Source organism: Nannobrachium achirus, assembly GCF_963921795.1.
Source record: "Nannobrachium achirus genome assembly, chromosome: 19".
NCBI classification, from domain to species: domain Eukaryota; kingdom Metazoa; phylum Chordata; class Actinopteri; order Myctophiformes; family Myctophidae; genus Nannobrachium; species Nannobrachium achirus.
In genome coordinates, this window is record NC_137826.1 from 22379566 (window position 1) to 22402774 (window position 23209).

General features: G+C 39.0%; 1 protein-coding gene across 1 annotated transcript in view; it reads left to right on the top strand.

The window, feature by feature from the left end:
• Positions 1–21147, top strand: part of puraa (purine-rich element binding protein Aa) — a 32067-nt gene extending 10920 nt beyond the window's left edge. Inside the window, exon 2 of the mRNA XM_080749182.1 lies at positions 17484–21147. Coding sequence (XP_080605308.1) covers positions 17573–18439 — 867 coding nt within the window. The 5' untranslated portion in view covers positions 17484–17572 and the 3' untranslated portion in view covers positions 18440–21147. The remainder of the gene's footprint in view (positions 1–17483) is intronic.
• The last annotated feature ends 2062 nt before the right edge of the window (positions 21148–23209 follow it).

The following is a 23209-nucleotide window of genomic DNA, read 5'->3' on the forward strand; positions in this document are numbered from 1 at the left end:
TAGCATTCACCAGGTTAGTATTCACCAGTGTGGGACTATTAGTCCCACCATTAAATTGGAACAATGGAGGAACAATGAGACGTGGGACCAATGCAGTCAAATGCTCTACCACTGAGACATGGGCTTTTTCCACTTCCAGGTGAACTAAAACAAGCACTCATTTCCCAATCTTTTTTCTTCTTTTAAAAAAAACTTGTAACGTGCAAAAGGCAGTCTTCAACATGATAAAACCTCTTTACAGTTTATTTATTATTTGAAAATGCTTGTTCATAAACTTTGCCCCTGTATCTGGGGCCTTTTTTTCATTCAGGGCCCCACCGGATTTTCATCCCCAAGGCTTGGGACCCACTGCCACAACCAAACTTTGTCTAAATATATGTTTGTTGCACAGACCATTGTACAGTATATAAGGTGAATGTTTTTTGGCTATGATATTACTCTGAACATTGAGTATAATAAGCACATATGGAACATATTAACAGTGAAACATTTACAGACAGACTACAGCAGTCATCTGTTTGTTTTTTCTGAATTGTACACCTGGTCCTGGAGCAAATATAAATCATTAATCATTCATCCAAGAATAGAACATACTGAATGGAGGCTTAGTTGGTGCTTGATGGGTACTTGCACACAGGACTGACCTTTTTTTTTTTTTTATTGTGTTAGGGGCTGATGACGTTTGAATGAGCTCCTCAACCCCACTAGCTCATCATGGAGGGTATCGGAGGAGTTCTTCAGCATAGCATCTATAGATCACCTATAGATTGTCCAATATAACTTCTATTGAGCTTGCCTTCCTCGCTGGCTTGTTCAGCTTGATGTCATCCCTATTGTTATACCCCCGCAGGCCAATGGCAAATAAGAGGACACTGGCTTGCTACTACAGGCTGGTATAATGTCTGCAGAAGCCTGTTGCACAGAGGACCTTGTTTTGGAAATTGAACATTTCCTGTGTGAGAGAATGAAGACTTAGACACTGTCTGATATGTCTATAACATAGTTATTCAATACAACAGATGACAATACTAATATGACCATAATGACAATAATTCCTATAGTTAATAGTAATGAGAAAATAAGAGTAAAGAATAGAAAGAAGAAAGGAGAAAGGAAAAAGAGTTGAAAAAAGGAAAGGTGGACATGTTCCAGTTGTCTCGGGAGGCAATGGGAGTCTGTCAATGATCTGGATTTTCAGACATAGTAAGGGAAAGTTAACCGAGTGTTAGACCAATCTGGGAACTAAATCTAAATCAATATCTTTCTCCACAAATAACTGATAATTGGCTACTAACAAAGGGGAATTGTGGTTCTGTAACTGTGAATGCTTTGTGTTCTTTGTGTAGGCTACTGAGAGGGCATTCTTTTTTTTAGGTAATAATATAAAATGCTTGTGTAAACCTATAGTCATTATTCAGTTTCCAGCTACGTTGATAAAAATATGTACTTACTGTGTACTAATCCACCATATCACCCATAGTGTATTACTATAGACTGATTTGCTTTAGGTGAACTCTGTGCTTTGTTTACATTCCTTGGTTCTTGTAACCTACCTAATACTGACTGTCATTAAAATGTTTTGTTCTTTACTTTTCTTTTTCTTTTTTTGTAGGCTACTGAGAGGTCAGTGTTATATTATAGGCTAATTTGTTGACATGTAGACGAATCTAATTGTGTGAAGACATCCTTTTGGATTTAATACCTTTTCATTTTTTTTTTTTGTTGCCAACAATGTCAGTTGAGTTTTCTCCTTTGCACTTCTTTGCACTAAATCATCTTTGTTAATTGAATGTAATGTTCTACCTGGCAATGGTTCCATCCATCCAGCTTTGCTTGGGCCTTTCCAAAATGAATGTGGCATAGTGGCAAATATTGTGTTCAGTCAGCTGCCATCCAACTATTTTATATTTTTGCAGGCTTAATGCATTAAACAAACAAGGAATTCATATCTGGATTATAAAGATCTGTCTGTCATTAAATGTTTTCTATGAATTGAGTACCTAGGACCCCTAGGTAAATAAAGATATAAGGCTTTCTCTTGGTCGTCCTTTTAGCACAGCTTTGTCCTTGTGCATGTCATAAAGAAATGTTAACACGCTGAATACCACCCTTTAATTCTTAAAAATGTACCAAACTGGTGCCAGCCAGTTTGTTTAATAGGCCTACTAACATTCCTTGTCCCTTAGAGATGCCAGTCTGCAACAGCTGCAGAATAGTTCGCTCCCAAAATGAGTTTTTTACCTTTTGATTACTCAACCCATGGAGACTTGAGTTCAATTTAAAAAAGGAAAGGTTTTTGTTATATTCCTAAGACAATAATTTGATTATACCGTAATAAATGTACCCCCGGTGATTCCGGATGGAGATCCAAATGCATTTGGGTCCCCATACGGAAACAATGGGCCTATACAAAGAGTCTCCACAAATTATTGGCTTGAATGCGATTTATTTTTTTATTGAATTCAGTGAGTAATCAATAGGAAAAAAAGGAATTTGGGGGGTGAACTACCCCTTTAATATCTGCTGCTGTATAGCCTACTGCTGATGGGATAGTCAATGTTCTCTCACTGCACTGTCAATACGTTTATTGAGCTATATGGGCATGCAAAGTTACTACCTGCATTGCTCCTGTAATTACAATGTTCCATAGTATTTTGTTGTTGTGGCTCCACTGTCATACCGGTTTTGATACAAATTATAGATATTTAGTGCAGGGTGAGGGTCAAATCAATGCTAAAATAATATTGATGTCATTTAATTCATAATAAAATATTACATGACTCTGACATATACGGACAGGATTTGCCCGGTTTCACTGAGACCTACGGTGGCAATTAATATACCTACCGTATACATTTTAAACACTAGTGGTTGAAGAGACATGGTAAGCTTGATAGGAAACTCTCTTTATTCTTTCTCAATGAAAGTGCTAACCAAGCATTCAGTATTGCAATAGAAGTGGGGGAGACATAACGTCCACTACAACCATGCCTGTATGGTTTCACAAGCAAACCATACACATGTGAAAATAAACGGAATAACGGACAACAAACAACATCCATCAACCACACAACCAAAAAACAGCATACATAGAGATGGGACGTTCGTGAACGAATCGAGTCTTTTGAACGGCTCTTTGAAATGAACGATATGATCCGGTTCGCAGTAGGGAGCCGTTCCTTTCTAATGAACAGTGGTGGGAAAAGTAGGCAATTTCTTTACATAAGTAAAAATATTAATACTGCAATCAATTTGGAAATACTCTGCCACAGTAGAAGTTTGGAATGTTAATGTACTTGAGTAAAAGTACTAAAGTATTGGTCAAAATATAGTAGAAAGAAGCCTACTCATTACGCAAAATGTCATGTTTCAAAGGTTTTCCAATGAATAAAATGTAGAAAAATCATTTGAAAATAGCAGATCTACGAGCTTGTAGATCGGCTATTTTCAAATGGCAGGTACCTATATGTCAGAAATAAATGTATAGGGTTGTATAAGTTATTTGCAATCATAATCAAAATCTACAAAGTAACCAGTAACTAGAATGAGACAGTCTTTTGAACGGCTCCTTGAAAGGAACGGATCACAGAGATCCGGCTCACTTCAAAGAGCCATAAATCCCATCTCTACATACACGCTCTAACACGTTTCGCGGTAGCGATCGCGATAGGCTCGTGATCGGGCCTTGTCATTAGCACCGTTAGAAAGCTGACATCATTCCGATTTCAGAACTGGTCTTATTTTCTTTGTGCGACCTACCACTCGGTTTTAATGAACAGATTTAGTTAACATTGATGGGGGAATGGATTCCCCATGCGATCTTACTTCCTGACTCAGAAGCGAGTGGGCGTGCCTAAAATGACGTAATTTAAGAGGGCATAAATGACGTAATTTCTCCTAGGAGAAACTAGAAGCAAGTGGGCGTGCCTAAAATGACGTCATTTAAGAGGGCATAAATGACGTCATTTCTCCTAGGAGAAACTAATTCCTCCTAGGAGAAATGCAGTTCCTCCTAGGAGAAACTAATTCCTCCTAGGAGAAATTCAGTTCCTCCTAGGAGAAACTAATTCCTCCTAGGAGAAATGCAGTTCCTCCTAGGAGAAACTAATTCCTCCTAGGAGAAATGCAGTTCCTCCTAGGAGAAACTAATTCCTCCTAGGAGAAATTCAGTTCCTCCTAGGAGAAATTCAGTTTCTCCTAGGAGAAACTACAAACAGTTTCTCCTAGGAGAAATTCAGTTCCTCCTAGGAGAAACTGTAGTTTCCCCTAGTCATAATTAAGTTTCTCCTAGGAGGAATGATGTCACTTTTTCCATTAACTTGTATTGTTCTTTTAGTTTCTCCTAGGAGAAACTGCATTATAACTAGGAGAAACCACAGTTTCTCCTAGGAGAAACTGAATTACTCCTAGGAGAAACTGTTTGTAGTTTCTCCTAGGAGAAACTGAATTTCTCCCAGGAGGAACTGAATTTCTCCTAGGAGTAATTAGTTTCTCCTAGGAGGAACTGAATTTCTCCTAGGAGGAATTAGTTTCTCCTAGGAGGAACTGAATTTCTCCTAGGAGTAATTAGTTTCTCCTAGGAGGAACTGAATTTCTCCTAGGAGGAATTAGTTTCTCCTAGGAGGAACTGAATTTCTCCTAGGAGGAATTAGTTTCTCCTAGGAGGAACTGAATTTCTCCTAGGAGGAATTAGTTTCTCCTAGGAGGAACTGAATTTCTCCGGAGAAATGACGTCATTTATGCCCTCTTAAATTACGTCATTTTAGGCACGCCCACTTGCTTCTGAGTCAGGAAGTAAGATCGCATGGGGAATCCATTCCCCATTAATGTTAACTAAATCCGTTACTTAAACCGAGTGGTAGGTCGCAGAAAGAAAATAAGACCAGTTCTGAAATCGGAATGATGTCAGCTTTCTAACGGTGCCAATGAAAAGGCATGATCGTGAGCCTATCACGATCGCTGCTGCAAAACGTGTTAGCATGTAGGCCTATGCTGTTTTTAGAGATGGCTCTTTGAAGTGAGCCGAATCTCTGGGATTCGTTCCTTTCAAAGAGCTGTTCAAAAGACTGGCTCATTCCACTAGTTAGGCTACTTTGTAGATTTTGATTATAATTACAAATAACTTCAACCCTTTATACATTTATTTCTGATATAATACATACCTGCCATTTGAAAATAGCCGATCTACAAGCTCACAATGCGTCGCATTTTGAGCTTGTAGATCGGCTTTTTTCTAATGACTTTTTCATTGGAAAACCTGTGAAATGAGGACATTCTGCACAATGAGTACGTTTTTGGTAGGCCTACTTAAAGTAAATTTTGATACCAATACTTTACTTTTACTCAAGTACATAACCTTCCAAACTTCTACTTGCAGTATTGATCTGATTGCAGTATTGATATTTTTACTTAAGTAAAGAAATTAGTACTTTTCCCACCACATGTTCATTAGAAAGGAACGGCTCCATACTGTGAACCGAATCATATCGTTCATTTCAAAGAGCCGTTCAAAAGACTCGATTCGTTCGCGAACGTCACATCTCTAGCTGTTTTTTGGTTGTGTGATTGATGTTTGGTGTCTGACCTTTATTCTGTTTATTTTCACATGTGTATGGGGTGTGAAACCATAGATATAGGCATGGTTGTAGTGGACGTTATGTCTCCGCCACTTCTATTGCAATACTGAGTGCTTGGTTAGCACTTCCATTGAGAAAGAATAAAGAGAGTTTCCTATCAAGCTTACCATGTCGCTTCAACCACCAGTGTTTAAAATGTAGGCCTATATGTAGCCATATATGGTAGGTAGACTTAATTGCCACCGTAGGTCTCAGTGAACCCGGGCAATCCTGTCCGTATAATGTCAGAGTCATGTAATATTTTATTATGAATTAAATGATATCAATAATATTTTAGCACTGATTGGACCCTCACCCTGCACTAAATATCTATAATTTGTATCAAAACCGGTATGACAGTGGAGCCACAACAACAATAAAATACTATGGAACATTGTAATTACAGGAGCAATGCAGGTACAGTAACTTTGCATGCCCATATAGCTCAATAAACGTATTGACAGTGCAGTGAGAGAACATTTACTATCCCATCGTAAACAGCAGTAGGCTACAGCAGCAGATATTAAAGGAGTAGTTCACCCCCAAAATTACTTTTTTTCCTATCGATTACTCACTGAATTCAATAAAAAAATGAATCGCATTCAAGCCAATAATTTGTGGAGATTCTTTGTAGGCCCATTGATTCCGTATGGGGACCCAGATGTATTTGGATCTCCATCCGGAATCACCGGGTGTACATTTATTACGGTATAATCAAATTATTGTCTTATGAATATAACAAAACCTTTCCTTTTTTTATATTGAACTTAAGTCTCCATGGGTTGAGTAATCAAAAGGAAAAAAAAAACATTTTGGGGGTGAACTATTCTGCAGCTGTTGCAGACTGGCATCTGGGACAAGGAATGTTGTATTAAACAAACTGGCTGGCACCAGTTTGTTAGATTTGTAATGAATTAAAGGGTGGCATTCAGGTTGTTAACATTTCTTGATGACATGCACAAGGACAGAGCTGTGCTAAAAGGACGACCAAGAGAAAGCCTTATATCTTTATTTACCTAGGGGTCCTAGGTACTAAATTCATAGAAAACATTTAATGACAGACATATCTTTAGGAGCCAGATATGAATTCCTTGTTTGTTTAAAGCATTAAGCCTGCAAAAAATATAAAATAGTTGAATGGCAGCTGACTGAACACATTATTTGCCACTATGCCACATTCATTTTGGAAAGGCTGGATGGATAAAACCATTACCAGGTAGAACATTACGTTCAAATAACAAAGATGATTTAGTTCAGTCACAGTCTTTTGATACACTAGTAATACACTATGGGTGATATGGTGGATTAGTACATATTTGTATCAACGTAGCTGGAAACTGAATAATGACTAGGCTTACACAAGAATTTTATATTATTATCTAAACAGAGAATGCCCTCTCAGTAGCCTACACAAAGAACACAAAGCATTCACAGTTACAGAACCACAATTCCCTTTTTTTAGTAGCCAATTATTGTCTCAGTTAGGCCAACAGGAACAGATATACCATGTTATCTCTTCGGAATATCCTGAGAAGGAACAATGTATAGGGACAGAATGGAATACACTCCTGTTTACAATTTTGAATTGCATCACTAAAATAACATCAAATCCATTGTGATTCCACCAACATTCCAAATAATGACATCAGCCTTATTTGTGCTAAATACAAGGGCAAAACAAGTGTTAGACAATGGTGATAATTAAGGATGTTTCCAATTCAGGTTAGTGTTGCTTCATTGAAACTCAAAATATAGAGAGCCTTAAATTAATCATTTGTAACACAAAAGTGAGGGTGGCAAAGAATATATAAGAACAGACTCTTGGATTAGGTAGTTAAAATTGCATTGCATTATAGAACATAATGGATAGACTTGCTAATGGCATTAAATCAAACCTTTGTCCTTATGATATGAGTGACTGGATGATGAGCATTAGTGAAGACCATTTACATAATGAGAGAAAAGAAAGAAAAGGTTGAAAATAAGTGAAGTCAGCCTTTTAAATATTGTAATATTCCAAATGTTATCCCTAATTACGTCTGGATTTGACTGGCTACCTGTTGGCAAGGGTTGGGCAGACATTGAGAGTTCTTACAGAGCTATCTAGACTTAATTTCTCAGCATAACCTCATTGAATTTTGAAATATGATTTTTACATAAGTCATTATAATCAAACAGAAGATTAATTCAAACAATTAATGAATAAACCAGTTACCCATATACATGTTTTTATACCAGCAAAGTCAAACAGAACCTGCAATATATTTAGAGAATTAGATTCAATCAATCATTCATGGGTCTTTTTATTTCTCTTAGCCATCTGTAGCTAGTTTTAATGGATCATTTAGCCTAGACCTGTGTCCCATGTAACTGTTTGGTTGACAATGCATTTTTTAAGCCATACTTTTAACCCTTTAGCAACCTTGAAGGTTCAGTGATTTTATGGTGTCAAATGTATGCATCTAGTTCAAGCACTTGAACACAGAGGTTTCATCACAGGAGAATCAGTTCATAATCAGAGAATTGAACGCCTTTTGTCGCGGAGATCATGGTGGTGAAAATGTACTTGTGGCTTTATTTATGCATCTAGTTCAAGGACTTGAACACAGGTTTCATCACAGGAGGATCAGTTCATAATCAGAGAATTGAACGCCTTTGTCCCCAAACACATTGTTGACTTGGCTCAGACAAAGCTCCCCAAGGGAGATGTGATTGAGAAAGTTCAGAGGTGATAGTAGACACCTTTATGAACACATTTGTGAAGAAAGATATTGATTTAGATTTAGTTCCCAGATTGGTCTAACACTCGGCTAACTTTCCCTTACTATGTCTCAACATCCAGATCATTGTCAGACTCCCATTGCCTCCCGAGACGACTGGAACATGTCCACCTTTCCTTTTTTCATCTCTTTTTCCTTTCTCCTTTCTTCTTTCTATTCTTTACTCTCATTTTCTCATTATTATTACCAATAGGAATTATTGTCATTATTGTCATATTAGTGTTGTCATCTGTTGTATTGAATAACTATGTTATAGACATATCAGTCAGTGTCTAAGTCTTCATTCTCTCACACAGGAAATGTTCAATTTCCACAACAAGGTCCTCTGTGCAACAGGCTTCTGCAGACATTATACCAGTCTGTAGTAGCAAGCCAGTGTCCTCTTATTTGCCATTGGCCTGTGGGGGTATAACAATAGGGATGACATCAAGCTGAACAAGCCAGCGAGGAAGGCAAGCTCAATAGAAGTTATATTGGACATTCTATAGGTGATTGTGGAGGGGAGGATGAGGAGGAAGCTAGATTCTATGCTGAATAACTCCTCCGATACACTCCATGATGAGCTACAGTAGTGGGGTTGAGGAGCTCATTCAAACGTCATCAGCCCCTAACACAATAAAAAATAACTTGGTCAGTCCTGTGTGCAAGTACACATCAAGCACCAACTAAGCCTCCATTCAGTATGTTCTATTCTTGGATCAATGATTAATGATTTATTTGCTCCAGGACCAGGTGTACAATTCAGAAAAAAACAAACAGATGACTGCTGTAGTCTGTCTGTAAATGTTTCACTGTTGATATGTTCCATATGTGCTTATTATACTCAATGTTCAGAGTAATATCATAGCCAAAACATTCACCTTACAGTATATACTGTACAATGGTCTGTGCAACAAACATATATTTAGACAAAGTTTGGTTGTGGCAGTGGGTCCCAAGCCTTGGGACCCATGGTTACTGATCTAACTGAACAAACATTAGTTTGTTAAGTTAGATTGAGAACAGGAGCGCTCGTTTTGGGGTCCAAGGTGGAGCAACTGCTCCTTCGGGGAACTAGGAATACTTTAAATATAATGACACTTTGGCCCTATTTTGACAGTTTAATTTGGGGTGTACTCACTTTTGTTACCAGCAGTTTAGACATGGCTGTAAGTCGAGTTATTATTTTTTTATTTTAAAGATCTGTTTTTGGGCTTTTTATGCCTTTATTAGACAGGATAGTAGACTGACAGGAAATGGGGAGAGAGATGGGGAATGACATGCGGCAAAGGTCATCCGGATCAGGAATCGAACCGGCAACGCCAGCAGGCATCATCGCCTAGTATGTGGTATGCGCCTTGACCACCAGGCCAGCGGGCGCCCCAAGTCAAGTTATTTTGAGAGTAAAATACAATTACACTGTTATCCAAGCTGTACACTGACTACTTTACATTGTATCAAAGTGTCATATCTTCCGTGTTGTCCCATGAAGATATATAATTAAATATTTGTAGAAATGACAGAGGTGTAATCACTTTTGTGAGATACTGCACACTAAAAACTCATGGGTCATTTCTTGACCCAAATCATGGGTCATTTGTGTTAGGTCACATTTCTGGGTCATTTCTCAGAGCCACAACCCTTCCTTGAGTTATTGGGATATTATTTTGACCCAATTCCAGGGTTGTTCGAGTTAGGTAATATTTATCTGGGGGTGACCCGTTTTTGGGGTTAGTGGTAACCCCTATACTTGGGTCAGTTGTCTAGCTTTGGGCCAATCAGGGGACAGGCACCATAAACATGTTTGCAAAGCATGCTGGGAAAAGCATTTTTCTAGGTTTCCAGAGACATTTTCTAAGCTGTTGGGAGCTAAAAATGCTAAATATGTCATATCCATGTGTCTGTCTCGGCAAGCTGTCTGTCATATGTCTGAATTTGATTTGTCAATATTTGAGCCTAAACCCTAACCGTAAGTGCTTGGCTGCTAGCTTAGGGTTGAGCTCCCTCCCCAACAGCTTGTCTGAAAGAGAAGAACTCATAGTAATTCTGAGATTATTTTTGTGTATCTTCTCTAAACTATTCTGACTATAGTATTATCAACATTGTTGCATAATATATTGTATGCACTTTTATGTTGATATTACCAATCTTCGAACAAATCATCTGAGAAGAAACCCTGAAACATTTCTGATGTTATGTTAATGACAGATAATATTGACATTGTCATTCTAAAGACCATGCATATGTAGGTTGTATTCATTTAGCCCACTCAACCCCAAAACTTGGGTCATATTGACTACAATCTTGGGTCATTTTAAACAAATAATTTGGTTATTTATTTGACCCAATTTATGGGTCAATATTCATAACCAAATTTCTTGAGTTAAAATAACCAAACCTGGCATTGGTCCCTATTTGACCCGTGAGTTGGATCAAAAATGACCCAAGTTGAGTTGTTTTTGACCCAGCAGTTTTTAGAGTGTGTATATAGAAGTTACATCTTTTTTCTATGAATCAGAATAAAAGGGTCTCATTCTTTAGTGCTGGATGAGCTCTAATTTGTTTACAATTTAGGCATTCAGGAGACACTTTTAATCCAAAGCGATTTACAATAAGCATATATGGAGATATGGAGATCCCTGTGATGCCAGGGGAACAAATCCCTTTTATGCCCAATTGCCCATATATGGAGATCCCTGATGTCCACAGGCCTGATGTCCACATCACTGTGCCACGACCTCGCTTGTCACCCAGAGGCGTCTTACTAGTATATATATTTATGTACATAAATGTATATGGACATGAATTAGCAGAATTTAGCAGCACAAATTATGACATTTACGGCACAATTCAACACAAATCCAGCCCTAGAAATTACACGATTTATATGGGGTGCTGACTTCACAGAGGTAAAAAGTGATTACATTACCTGATCCACAGCCCCATCTGCTGGCTGTCAGATGGAACATGCTGACTTCACGGCAACAGTCCGCCATTCCGAAACACCGCTATTCCGAAGCAGGGTTAGGGTTAGGTTTAGGATTTATAATGGACTGGTTGTATTTCATGCGACAGAAGGTTTAGGGTTAGGGTTAGGGTTAGGGGTAGGGTTAGTTAGGGTTAGGGTTAGGGTAAGGGTTAGGGTTAGGGGTAGGGTTAGGGTTAGAAGTCAACGTTCGGAATAGCGGTGTTTCGGAATGGCGGGGTGTAACCTGACTTCACACAGGTAAAAAGTGATTAGATTACCTGCTCAACAGCCCCATCTGCTGGCTGGTGAGACTACATAGTCAGTCTACCTATTAAATGTTAAAACGGCCTGCCATGTGGCAAGCCGTTTTAACATTTAATCGATTCACTCTCCTGTGAGACTACATAGTCAGTCTACCTATTAAATGTTAAAACGGCCTGCCATGTGGCAAGCCGTTTTAACATTTAATCGATTCACCCTCCTGTGAGACTACATAGTCAGTCTACCTATTAAATGTTAAAACGGCCTGCCATGTGGCAAGCCGTTTTAACATTTAATCGATTCACCCTCCTGTGAGACTACATAGTCAGTCTAAATGTTAAAATGGCCTGCCATATGGCAAGCCGTTTTAACATTTATGCATTATGGATAGGAATAATTCAAATTAAGGATAGCGCTAATAGAAATACAGATATCTTGAATTGTATTTTTCCTAGCAATATTACAGTTAAAGATAGCCATAATTGAATTTGTGCTAGTCAAAATGTAGTTTTAGATATCCAAAATGTAATTTCATGTTTTTTTTATTTGGGATATCCGAAACTGTAGTTTCTCCTAGTCATAACTGTAGTTTCTTCTAGTAATAATTCAGTTTCTCCTAGGAGAAAATGTAATTTCTCCTAGTCATAATTCAGTTTCTCCTAGGAGAAACTAAAAGAACAATACAAGTTAATGGAAAAAGTGACATCATTCCTCCTAGGAGAAATTGAGTTATGGATAGCACTAATGACAGTTACGGATAGGAGAAATGCAATTACAGATATCCGAAACATTAGTTTTGACTAGGACAAACTCAATTATAGATAGCTATTAAATGTTAAAATGGCCACTTATATTTTTAAAGGATCCCAAGATTAATTTTGACTAGGAGAAAGGATGCTTTAGATGTCGTGAAATGCAATTTCTACTAGTTAGAATGTAGTTTGGGATATCATTAATTACCATTATGACTAGTAAGAATGCAATTGCTACTAGGAGAAATGCTGTTTGGGATATCCAAAATATAATTGCAGATAGTCAATGAACCTTATTTATGTTAAAATGGCGTCTTATTACAGATATCCAAAACACATTTATAGATCTCAATAATTGCATTGTTCCTAGTCATAATAGGAATTGCAGATATCTGAAATTGCATTTACACTAGTCATAATATGGATTGTAGATATCTGTAATGTAATTTGTACTAGTCAAAATGTGTTTTTAGATATCCGAAATGTAATTATAGATGTCTGAAATGAGTTTTTAATTTGGGATATCCGAAACTGTAGTTTCCCCTAGTCATAATTCAGTTTCTCCTAGGAGAAACTGTAGTTTATCCTAGCCATAATTCAGTTTCTCCTAGGAGAAACTATAGTTTCTACTAGGAGAAATTCAGTTTCTCCTAGGAGAAACTATAGTTTCTCCTAGGAGAAACTACAAACAGTTTCTCCTAGGAGAAATTCAGTTTCTCCTAGGAGAAACCTACAAACAGTTTCTCCTAGGAGAAATTCAGTTTCTCCTAGGAGAAACTGGTTTATCCTAGTCATAATTCAGTTTCTCCTAGGAGAAACTAAAAGAACAATACAAGTGAATGGAAAAAGTGACGTCATTCATCCTAGGAGAAACTGCATTATGACTAGGGGAAACTAGTTTCTCCTAGGAGGAACTGAATTTCTCCTAGGAGAAACTGTTTGTAGTTTCTCCTAGGAGAAACTGAATTTCTCCTAGGAGGAACTGTTTGTAGTTTCTCCTAGGATAAACTATAATTTCTCCTAGGAGAAACTGAATTATGGCTAGGAGAAACTATAGTTTCTCCTAGGAGAAACTGAATTATAGATATCCAAAACTTTAATTTTGACTAGGAAGAATGCAATTAACCCTATCTTGAATACATAGTCAGTCTAGCTATTAAATGTTAAAACGGCTTGCCATAGTGCTGGGTCTCGTAGGTGAGCCCCCATGGATGCTGCTAATCCCAGTGCATCTTCTGTGAGGCCCCTCTGTGTCCCTCCCCCGGGTTGTCAAGTCCCTGTTCAGGTGCTGTAGCAGTTTGCCTGCTACACGTCACCTTGTACAGTCACAATTATTATAGAGAGGGCAAGCCAGAACAGAAGCAAGTATGCCATAATGACATTATGCTCTCTATCCTGAGTGAGTGGCTTTATTTGGCATGCATCGATTAGATCCAGAGTCTAATTAGTTTGACTCAAGCCAGGTGTGACTGCTTAAATCAGTCAATCAGTCATTATAACAAACATTTCTCAAAAACACTCCATTATTCCTTAATGAGGTCTAACACAAAACATGGTCACAACATGACCCATCCAGCTCATTCAAGGAGGACATTGATATGGAGGAAATTTGACAGACTTGTGCATTTGCATTTACCTATATCTAGATGAGGTAATCAAGACAGCAACCACCAGCCAAGACCAGCCCCAGGGGGAGGTTAGTGTTGGCTGGTGACTGGTCACTCTGGGGAGATGTGTGGGACGATAGTTTGGGACTGGGTTATTGTTTTAGGTGTGGTAGCCCTGTTTCTACTACTAAAACAGTTGTGTCCTGTTCACTTCCTTTGTGCAAAGTGGTGGCGTGTCTCGTTGCCGTACACATTATGAAATATATGGTATTGTTGCGACCGTTAGGGAGCAGTTTACTAAAACCTCCGCCGTCCGTCCGTCCGTCCGTCCGTCCGTCGGTCACACGTCACACGTCACACCTTTGTTTGTGTACGGTGTGATGTCATATATCTTCAGTATGACATCACACCACATGTGTACACAAACCTTTATGTACGTTGCTGTGGCAACAGTCTGTTGTTGCTGGTCTGTTAGTGTACGTTAGCAACCACCTTAGCAACCATGGTTTTACCCTAGCAACCAACTGTTTACCCTAGCAACCAACTGTTTACCATAGCAACCATGTTTTTTTACCCTAGCAACCAACTGTTTACCATAGCAACCAGATACGCAGAGCAGGGATCTCCATATATGGGCATAAACAGGTGACATCACACTGATGTCAGATACTCAGAGCAGGGATTTCTCCATAATATATGGGCATAAAAGGGATTCTGTTAGGGATCTCCATATATGGGCATAAAAGGGATTCTGTTAGGGATCTCCATATATGGGCATACAAGGGATTCTGTTAGGGATCTCCATATATGGGCATAAAAGGGATTCTGTTAGGGATCTCCATAAATGGGCATAAAAGGGATTCTGTTAGGGATCTCCATATATGGGCATAAAAGGGATTCTGTTAGGGATCTCCATATATGGGCATAAAAGGGATTCTGTTAGGGATATCCATATATGGGCATAAAAGGGATTCTGTTAGCTGTTAGTGATCTCCATATATGGGCATAAAAGGGATGATGTTAGGGATCTCCATATATGGGCATAAAAGGGATTCTGTTAGGGATCTCCATATATGGTCCTACCGACAGCTGCTATAAGCCAACCCTGGCGATAAGGTCTGAGTCGAAGAAATGCTTCTTTCCTGGCAAGAATTGCCCCTTTATACTGTAGGGCTCGTTTGTGTATTGTATGACATCACGCCACATCATCGGCTGAGGACTGTGTGATGTCATCATATCTCCATATTTGGAGACATAAGTTGCTCATGCCCAAATATGGGCTGGTGAGGTCAGACTTAGTGTGATGCGTAGGTTATCTCCATATATGGAGATTCAACTTCAATGAGTAACCATGGCAAACTGTCAACTGCCCGTATGTCTTGATAATTGGTAAAACAAACTTTTGGCCTATTTGTGGAGATAAGCGACCAACGGTCGCTTATCTCCCGATTAGGGAGTCTTACTGGTATGTACTGTATTATGTATGTATGTATGTATTTGTGTTTACAGGAGCAATATCCTCAATATTATTTACTTTTTGGTTTTGAACCAGGGACATTTGACCTTGAGTTCCAAGAAGCAGTGAATGGGCACACCATGACCGATATGAGTTTTGTGATATCATCTAGCTATAAATTAGGGAAACACATATTGATTTATGTTAATGTCAGGTAAAGGTTTTTCTCATATGTTTCGACCAATTATGGTCCTATCACAATATAAACTTTCAATGTACAAAAATGATTTGTCAAAAGGTATTTTTGTTTTGCGAACATATTCCTTGCAGGGTCAACAGGTACATTTTCCTCTGTACATTTTTTTAAATTAAAACAGAACATGTTTAATCATGCATATCTCGGAGTCAAAATGGAAATGGCATAGCTCAAATGTGGATCTTCCATAATAAAATTAAAGTGAAATATTTATATAAATATATTTATATAAATATAATGATATAATACGAAACATAATGTGTCTGTGGCTATTGGCACAGAGTAGTCTGGTAGGATTCACCTTGAAACATGGGCTGCATATTGTTGTAGTGTTTTTGGTTGGTTTCTGTTCTGAATGTTTTGAAGGTTTGCACAGGGCTCTACTTCCTGTATTGTCCCACCTCAGATTCTGAGCCTGGGACAACTTCCTGCCCAGGAATATCATAGTTTTGGCCCAGAGGTTCTTCTCGCCCCCCTAGTGGCGAAAAAAAGAACCTCTGGGAACTCAGATTGGCACAGAGTAATTTGGTGCTGAATCTTATCGGTCCATTGGTTTGCAAGATTAGCTCAGAGCCCACACACAGAAAGACCCTGCAGAGCCACAGCGTAAAAAAAAAAGAGATATGTAATATTACTCATCAACAGTGGTCATCATCACCATGCTGGCTTGTGGTGGACATGGACATAAACATGAGAAGATGGTTTCCTGTGGAAATAAGCTTAGTCTTTTCATGGATCTCCTTTTAATAGACCTTGTACAAGTGAACTGTACCATCATGAAACTGTACCTTTTCCTATGCAAACTTCTAAAAAAGTCTTCAATCAATCAATCAATCAATCAATCAAACAAACAAACAATATTACCAGAAACACAAAGAGATGGCCCTGAATGACTGGTCTGTAACACTGAGAGTGTACATGTGTACATTATGGTCCTTGCAATTTAAACGTTTGAGAACATGCCACATTGTCATAGTAAATGACAATACATAGCCTATTCTGAAGAAAACCTGGAGACTGACATTCAGTAATTGGGACTTATGATGAAAATAAGAACATAATAATGTGTAAAAAAGAAAATGTAACATTTGCCACGGACATGACCAAGTCTTTGCCACGGACACATTTGTCCGTGTACGGACATATTGATGACCTCTGAATGTAATATGTAGATCGGCTATTTTCACAATTTCTGCCTCTAATATTTGATATTTGAAGTTTAATTTGTCATTTTAGAGTTATTATAAAGTCCTTAAATTGTCACTTTAGAAATGTGCATAAACCCTCTACAGACTTAAACTTTATGCTGTTTTGTTTACAGTTGAGTGAGAAAACAATGTTGCACATTGAGTTATTCATCTGGGGGCCCCCCAAAATAATTTGGCGACCCCCCTGGGGGTCCCAACCCACAGGTTGAGAACCACTGTCCTAGAGGACCCCTATTATGCCATAGTGTCACAGTAAATCAGTGTCATAGACATAGTAAATCAGTGTCATAGCAAGTAAATCAGTGTCATATGTATTCTGAAGAAAACCGGGAGACTTGACATTCAGTAATTATGATCAAAGTAAGAACACTATCACGGTGTGTAAAAGCTCAATCTAAAATTTCCCACGGACAAGGCCAAGTGAAGTCATATCGATGACCCCTGAATATTACTTATCAACTTCGACTATTATTTTGAAATCACTGAGCGGAAGATACACGCCTACGCTCGCCCCACGTGACGCCTTATTTATGCTCGCTTGACACACGGTGGGAAAAGCATAGAGACCGCAATGTTTTTTTCCTCTATTTTCTCTGTACAGATCTCGCGAGAGCTCCCAGTAGCGTGGCTGGCTGACTGTGGGGTTGCAGCAGAGCAGACAGAGGGAGAAGGCAGGCAGCAGGCAGCATCATGGCGGACAGAGACAGTGGCAGCGAGCAGGGAGGAGCGGCCACGGGCCCAGCAGGCATCGGTCCCGTGCACCTGGCGACAGGAGGGGCGGGCTCGGCGACGGGCCTCCAGCACGAGACGCAGGAGCTGGCGTCCAAGCGGGTTGACATCCAAAACAAACGCTTCTATCTGGACGTAAAGCAGAACGCGAAGGGCCGCTTCTTGAAGATAGCCGAGGTCGGGGCCGGGGGCAACAAGAGCCGCCTCACTCTCTCCATGTCGGTGGCGGTGGAGTTCCGCGACTACTTGGGGGACTTCATCGAACACTATGCCCAGTTGGGGCCCAGCAACCCGGACCTGGTACAGGACGAGCCCCGGCGGGCTCTCAAAAGCGAGTTCCTGGTGAGGGAGAATCGGAAGTACTACATGGATCTGAAGGAGAACCAGAGAGGACGCTTTCTGAGGATCCGGCAGACCGTTAACCGGGGGCCCGGTTTGGGATCCACGCAAGGCCAGACGATCGCACTGCCGGCCCAGGGACTTATTGAGTTTCGCGACGCCCTGGCGAAACTTATTGACGATTACGGCGTGGAGGACGAGCCCGCGGAGTTGCCCGAGGGGTCGTCGCTGACTGTGGACAACAAACGGTTTTTCTTCGACGTCGGGTCCAATAAGTACGGGGTGTTCATGAGGGTGAGCGAGGTGAAGCCCACGTACCGCAACTCGATCACGGTGCCCTACAAAGTGTGGTCCAAGTTTGGGAATACGTTCAGTAAATACGCCGAGGAGATGAAGAAGATCCAGGAGAAGCAGAGGGAGAAGCGGGCGTGCGAGATGCAGCAGCAACAAGAGGAGATGCAGCAGCAAGATGATGGAGACGAGGATTGATATATATAGAGCAAAAGAAAAGAGAGAAAAAAACATGCAAAAAGTAATCAAAATAACAAGAGAATTATAATTAAAAAACTCTACTGTATAAAAGAAATCTAAAGATTTAACTGTAATGGTTTTAACTCCAAGGGAGCATCACCCACAAATATAACGAAACCAACACAAACTGACAGTTACGACATTGTTGTCGTCACCCATCGCTGGATGTTCTCCACTATTCACCATTAATACAGTTAACAGGCTGCTAAACAAAGTAATAACATATTTGAATCTTGTTTCCTACTTGACAACAAACAATATTGAACTTGAGTGTTTATTTCCCTTATTAACAGAGAACTTTTGTACAAGTCAAAGCTATTATAAAAAGTGTTTGCAATGTTTCAAATGGAATTATTGCCGAGTTCTGAGGAAAAAAGTTCCTTTTCATGTAAGCTAAATGACTTCAGCACAAATCAGATATTTTAATTTTTAACCAAAATTCCAAAAAAAGAAAAAAAAACTTTGTAAAGAAGTTGTCACAGTGTACTTGCCATCCTATTTACCTGTGAGTAGAGGTGTGTTTACACGTAAATCATAATGAGGGCTAGGCCTGCTTTGGAAAACTGGTTTAGATGTCATGCAGTATAAAAAGGAACATATAGGCAATTTCATTAAATGAAATTAAGTGCTCTATCTATTGTGCAATATGCATTGCATAGAAGAAGAAAAAAATCAAATATATTGAACTGGTCAATGGATGTTGACATGATGACCTTTGCCAGAGGCATTCAAAGAATTATGAATATTGTAACTTTTGTTTCAATTGAAAATCGTTGCCATGCAGATGGGTATATTATATAGACTACCTTTGTGTCTCGTTGTTATGCAATGTGTTTTTTGTTTTGTTAAAGGTACTCGATGCGTATTTGGTAAAAGGCAGTGCAGTGGCAACATGTAGCAAATGGCCTAAGTTGCAGATTTTTAACAAAAAGCACTTAATAAGACAAACACCCGACTTGGTGATTGGCTTAGTCTGGAACTACAGACACAAATAAGCATGATTGGTAATGGTTAGCACTTTCTGAACAGAAGAAACAATGTTATGTGTACCTGTTAAAGTAATCTAAACCAAAATGGTGCCAAGGAGTGCTATTGCTGCATGTTTACCTGCACTAAAAGCTCGATTTGATGTTGGTCTCCCAAATTTGTGGCTCAAGGACCCTTCCATTACCAATTTCTATCTGCCTCTATTCTAGTCAAACTATTCAAGTTTGATTACTGGTGCGTTTCTCTCATCCAAAAGGCATGGTCTACATGTGGTGGAAACGTTTTTAAATGAGTGAGCTTGTCCCTTGCCTTGAGTCCTGTAATAATCATAAAATTATCATTACACTCGGAATTAATTCCCTGGTTGGTCAGATGCTATGTTCAATGACAAGGATGGGCCGTTCCTTCGAGGGACAGAGCAAAAGGGGTGACGTTTAGTGAGAATATTCCGGGCACATTGCTCACCTGACAATTTGGTCCTGCATTTGACTCGTAACCCCGACATCAACCTTGGATAAACGAGATTCCCTCTTGGTCTTAATTGTTAGACATTTTGGGCTTGACGCACAGACACCAGCTAACCAGCTGGTTCTCATCCAGTACAGTCGCATCTCATAGATGTGTGTTTGCAGTTTTATAAACTTTAGCCAGCTGACTCCAGAGTACACTGGCAACAATCAGAGAATGGTCAGATTTACCTCAGCATTCGATTAAATGATTGCTCCCGTATTTAGATTGACTGGAAACCAGCAGACTAGACTGTCCTTGACCACCTATTTTTGGAGCCTCTGGTATAGCCTAAATGATACCCCGATTGGGAGCGTCCTCTTCAGCATAATAAACAACCTGGTGCCTTACACACTTCCGCATGCTTACATGCTGGCCTGGTGCTTTGGATCGCAGTTTGGGTTCTTGTTATTAATGCCTCTTTTAGTTTTTTTAAAATGTATTTTGTCATTTTTGTCTTGGCCCTCTTGTGTGCTCAAGTGCACAACTTGTGGTGCTATAACAAGGGTTTACTATAAACCCTTTTAGGAAAAAAAACAAAACAGGAGCAGACTTATTTTCTGCTACCTCTCCTTCCCTATAACCTCATTGCCATCCCCATTTCCCCCAAGCCATCCAGGTATCGGCCGACATGTAAACATGGAAGGGGGGTGGTCACCTAGATGCGAGTCCATGCAGAAGAGTCTGCTCTGCACAAGCCATGCGCGGCTGGAGGGAGAGCAGTGGCTGACTGGGGAAAACATCGCTGTGGCCCTGAACGGATTCAAACTATCTGTCGGAGCCCCTTTAAAAATGCTAGTTCTATGGCTTGGGTAGTCAATGTGTAATTTGTAAGTCGCTCAACTAATGGGGAGTAGCAAGCATGTTTTTTTTTGTTTTTTGTTTTTGTTTTACCTTTTCAGCGTTATTCCACATTATTTGTAATTTTGGAATGTTTTTGCCCATAAAGAATATATAAAGATATATTTTTTCTGAGCAACATTTCATCACTGTGTGCAATATCGTATGTGCCAATGGTGGCAATATATGTATATCAATTAAATATATGATTACTATTTGAAAGCATGTGGCTGAATTCCATGTTTATTTCTCTTAAAAGGGGTGTACCCCTTATCTGCACTCAAAGGCTCCGACTAGGAGATACAGAATTTAAAAGAAGCATAGCTAACCAAGCTCCCTATCTGCCTTATCGGCGTAGAAATTCACCTTTTAACTATTTTAACTTGAAAGAGAACACTGTCAACAAGTTAGCCATAATATGTATGTCTCTCTTGGAAGTGGGGAAACATCACATATGGTTGATGTTGAAGAGATGTCAATGGTTATATATGCCAGAACAGTTAACCACTTAACTGTTCTGGCATATATAACACTCTATATCAGCCAGAGGTCTATCAATACCAGGCCCTTTCCTTTTCCCTCTATACCAAATCCCTTCACTGAAAATAGCTGATCTACATATCACTCGCAACATATCGCTATAGGTTGTTGTGAGCTTGTAGATCTGCTATTTTTTGCCAAATGTTCACATAATGCCCAGAATAGAGATGCTAGGGTTCAAGTGGTTATGACAAAAATAAGTATTAATAACTCCCTGAAGCAAAAAGTGATCTCTGTTATAATATTCGTTCTTTAATATTTTTTTTTCCCTTTTTTTTTTTTGCTTTAATAAAGAAAGGTGCTTTGGTCCAATCCTCATGAAGGTGTCTGGTGAACTGTCTCTGGTGGCTGTTGTTTGTAGCACTTTGCTTTCCCAGGTGAATGATATGCCTGACCAATACTTGTCTCAAATGATCTCAACAAAGAATGTCATTCTTCTCTCTTTATGTTGCCTCCATTTTCTTGTAAAATAAATAAATAAAGAACATTTTAATTTGGTTATGATGCATTAAACTATAATTTCATGTACATTTTACAAATTTTAGAAATCATTTGAATTGACCCATATCTGGGCGGGGGTGGGGGATTATATTCACTATGTATGTTTTCCATGCGGTTTGTGTTCTTGTTGAAAAGAAGTGAAAACATCGGGAAATCTTGTCTGTGATTAAGTGGAAGACTTGAGAATATTGTTTAGAAAACATATACTGTATAAGGTTATACTTGATAGTGATTGTACTTATTTTCTGAAAGACAATCTGAGGCCTAAAAACACATTTTGTCGTAATTCAGCTTATTTTACACCTTGAAAGATGTACTTTTTGCAACAACAAATACAGAATGATGTTTTAACATTCCATTCCAACGAGTAGTACTAGTACATGCTGAAAAATAAAGTATTGCTTTGCTCTCTGTTCATCTGGACTATGCAATATGTAATCAATTGAATATTTGGAATTACACAATATTCCCATGTTTATTTGAGAAACACATGCTACCTTTCTCAGTATATTGTACTTTAGGTATCCATCTAAGTGGCTGATACCATGTTGCTATTGAGCTAATTATCTATTATAGTGTAGTTATAGTGTAAGTTCTGAGCAGGAGTGCTATAAGGGATTGGATTTTCTCAAAGTTGAAAGCCCTATTAGCTATTATCTCAACTTTGCTTCCTACTCAATAAATGGAAAGTGGACCACTGTTTATGCCTTTGACCCAGGTGCTATGGCAAAGGTAAGAAGCCCAAGCAGCAACCTGTTTGCAACACCAACAACCTGTCACTAGAGGGCTCCCGGCTCACTTATACCAAACACTAATGTTTTCCCAACACATCCAAATGTGTATGGCAAATACATGCAATTAAGATTATGATATATGCAACTATGCATGTATAACCTTTTCAATGTTCATCAAACGTTCCTTGTTTTATGTGAGGATGCATAACAAATAAATCGAATTCTTAGAACCACTGTTTTGGCACATCGAATGATGGATGTATTGAAAGAATATCCCCATCACTTTCATTGATCCCTTAATGTTTAAGGGGTCAATGCAAGCGATGGCGATATTAGGAACTTGCATTAATGTTTGGTATAAGTAGACCCAACATACAGTACATCATTGCCGCCAAACATTTAAGTGTCATATCCACATTAAAATCAGGAGTATAAACATTTAAAGTTTAATAGTTCATGTAACACTCCAGTTTGCTGTGAACACAATAGCACACACACTGTATACTAGGCCTACATAACATTGTGTGCTGTGTAGTGTGTACAGTATATGGTGGCAGAACAGATGAGTGAGTGACATACAGAGTATGGAAGAGTATGGAATCTAATATGTATAAATGCT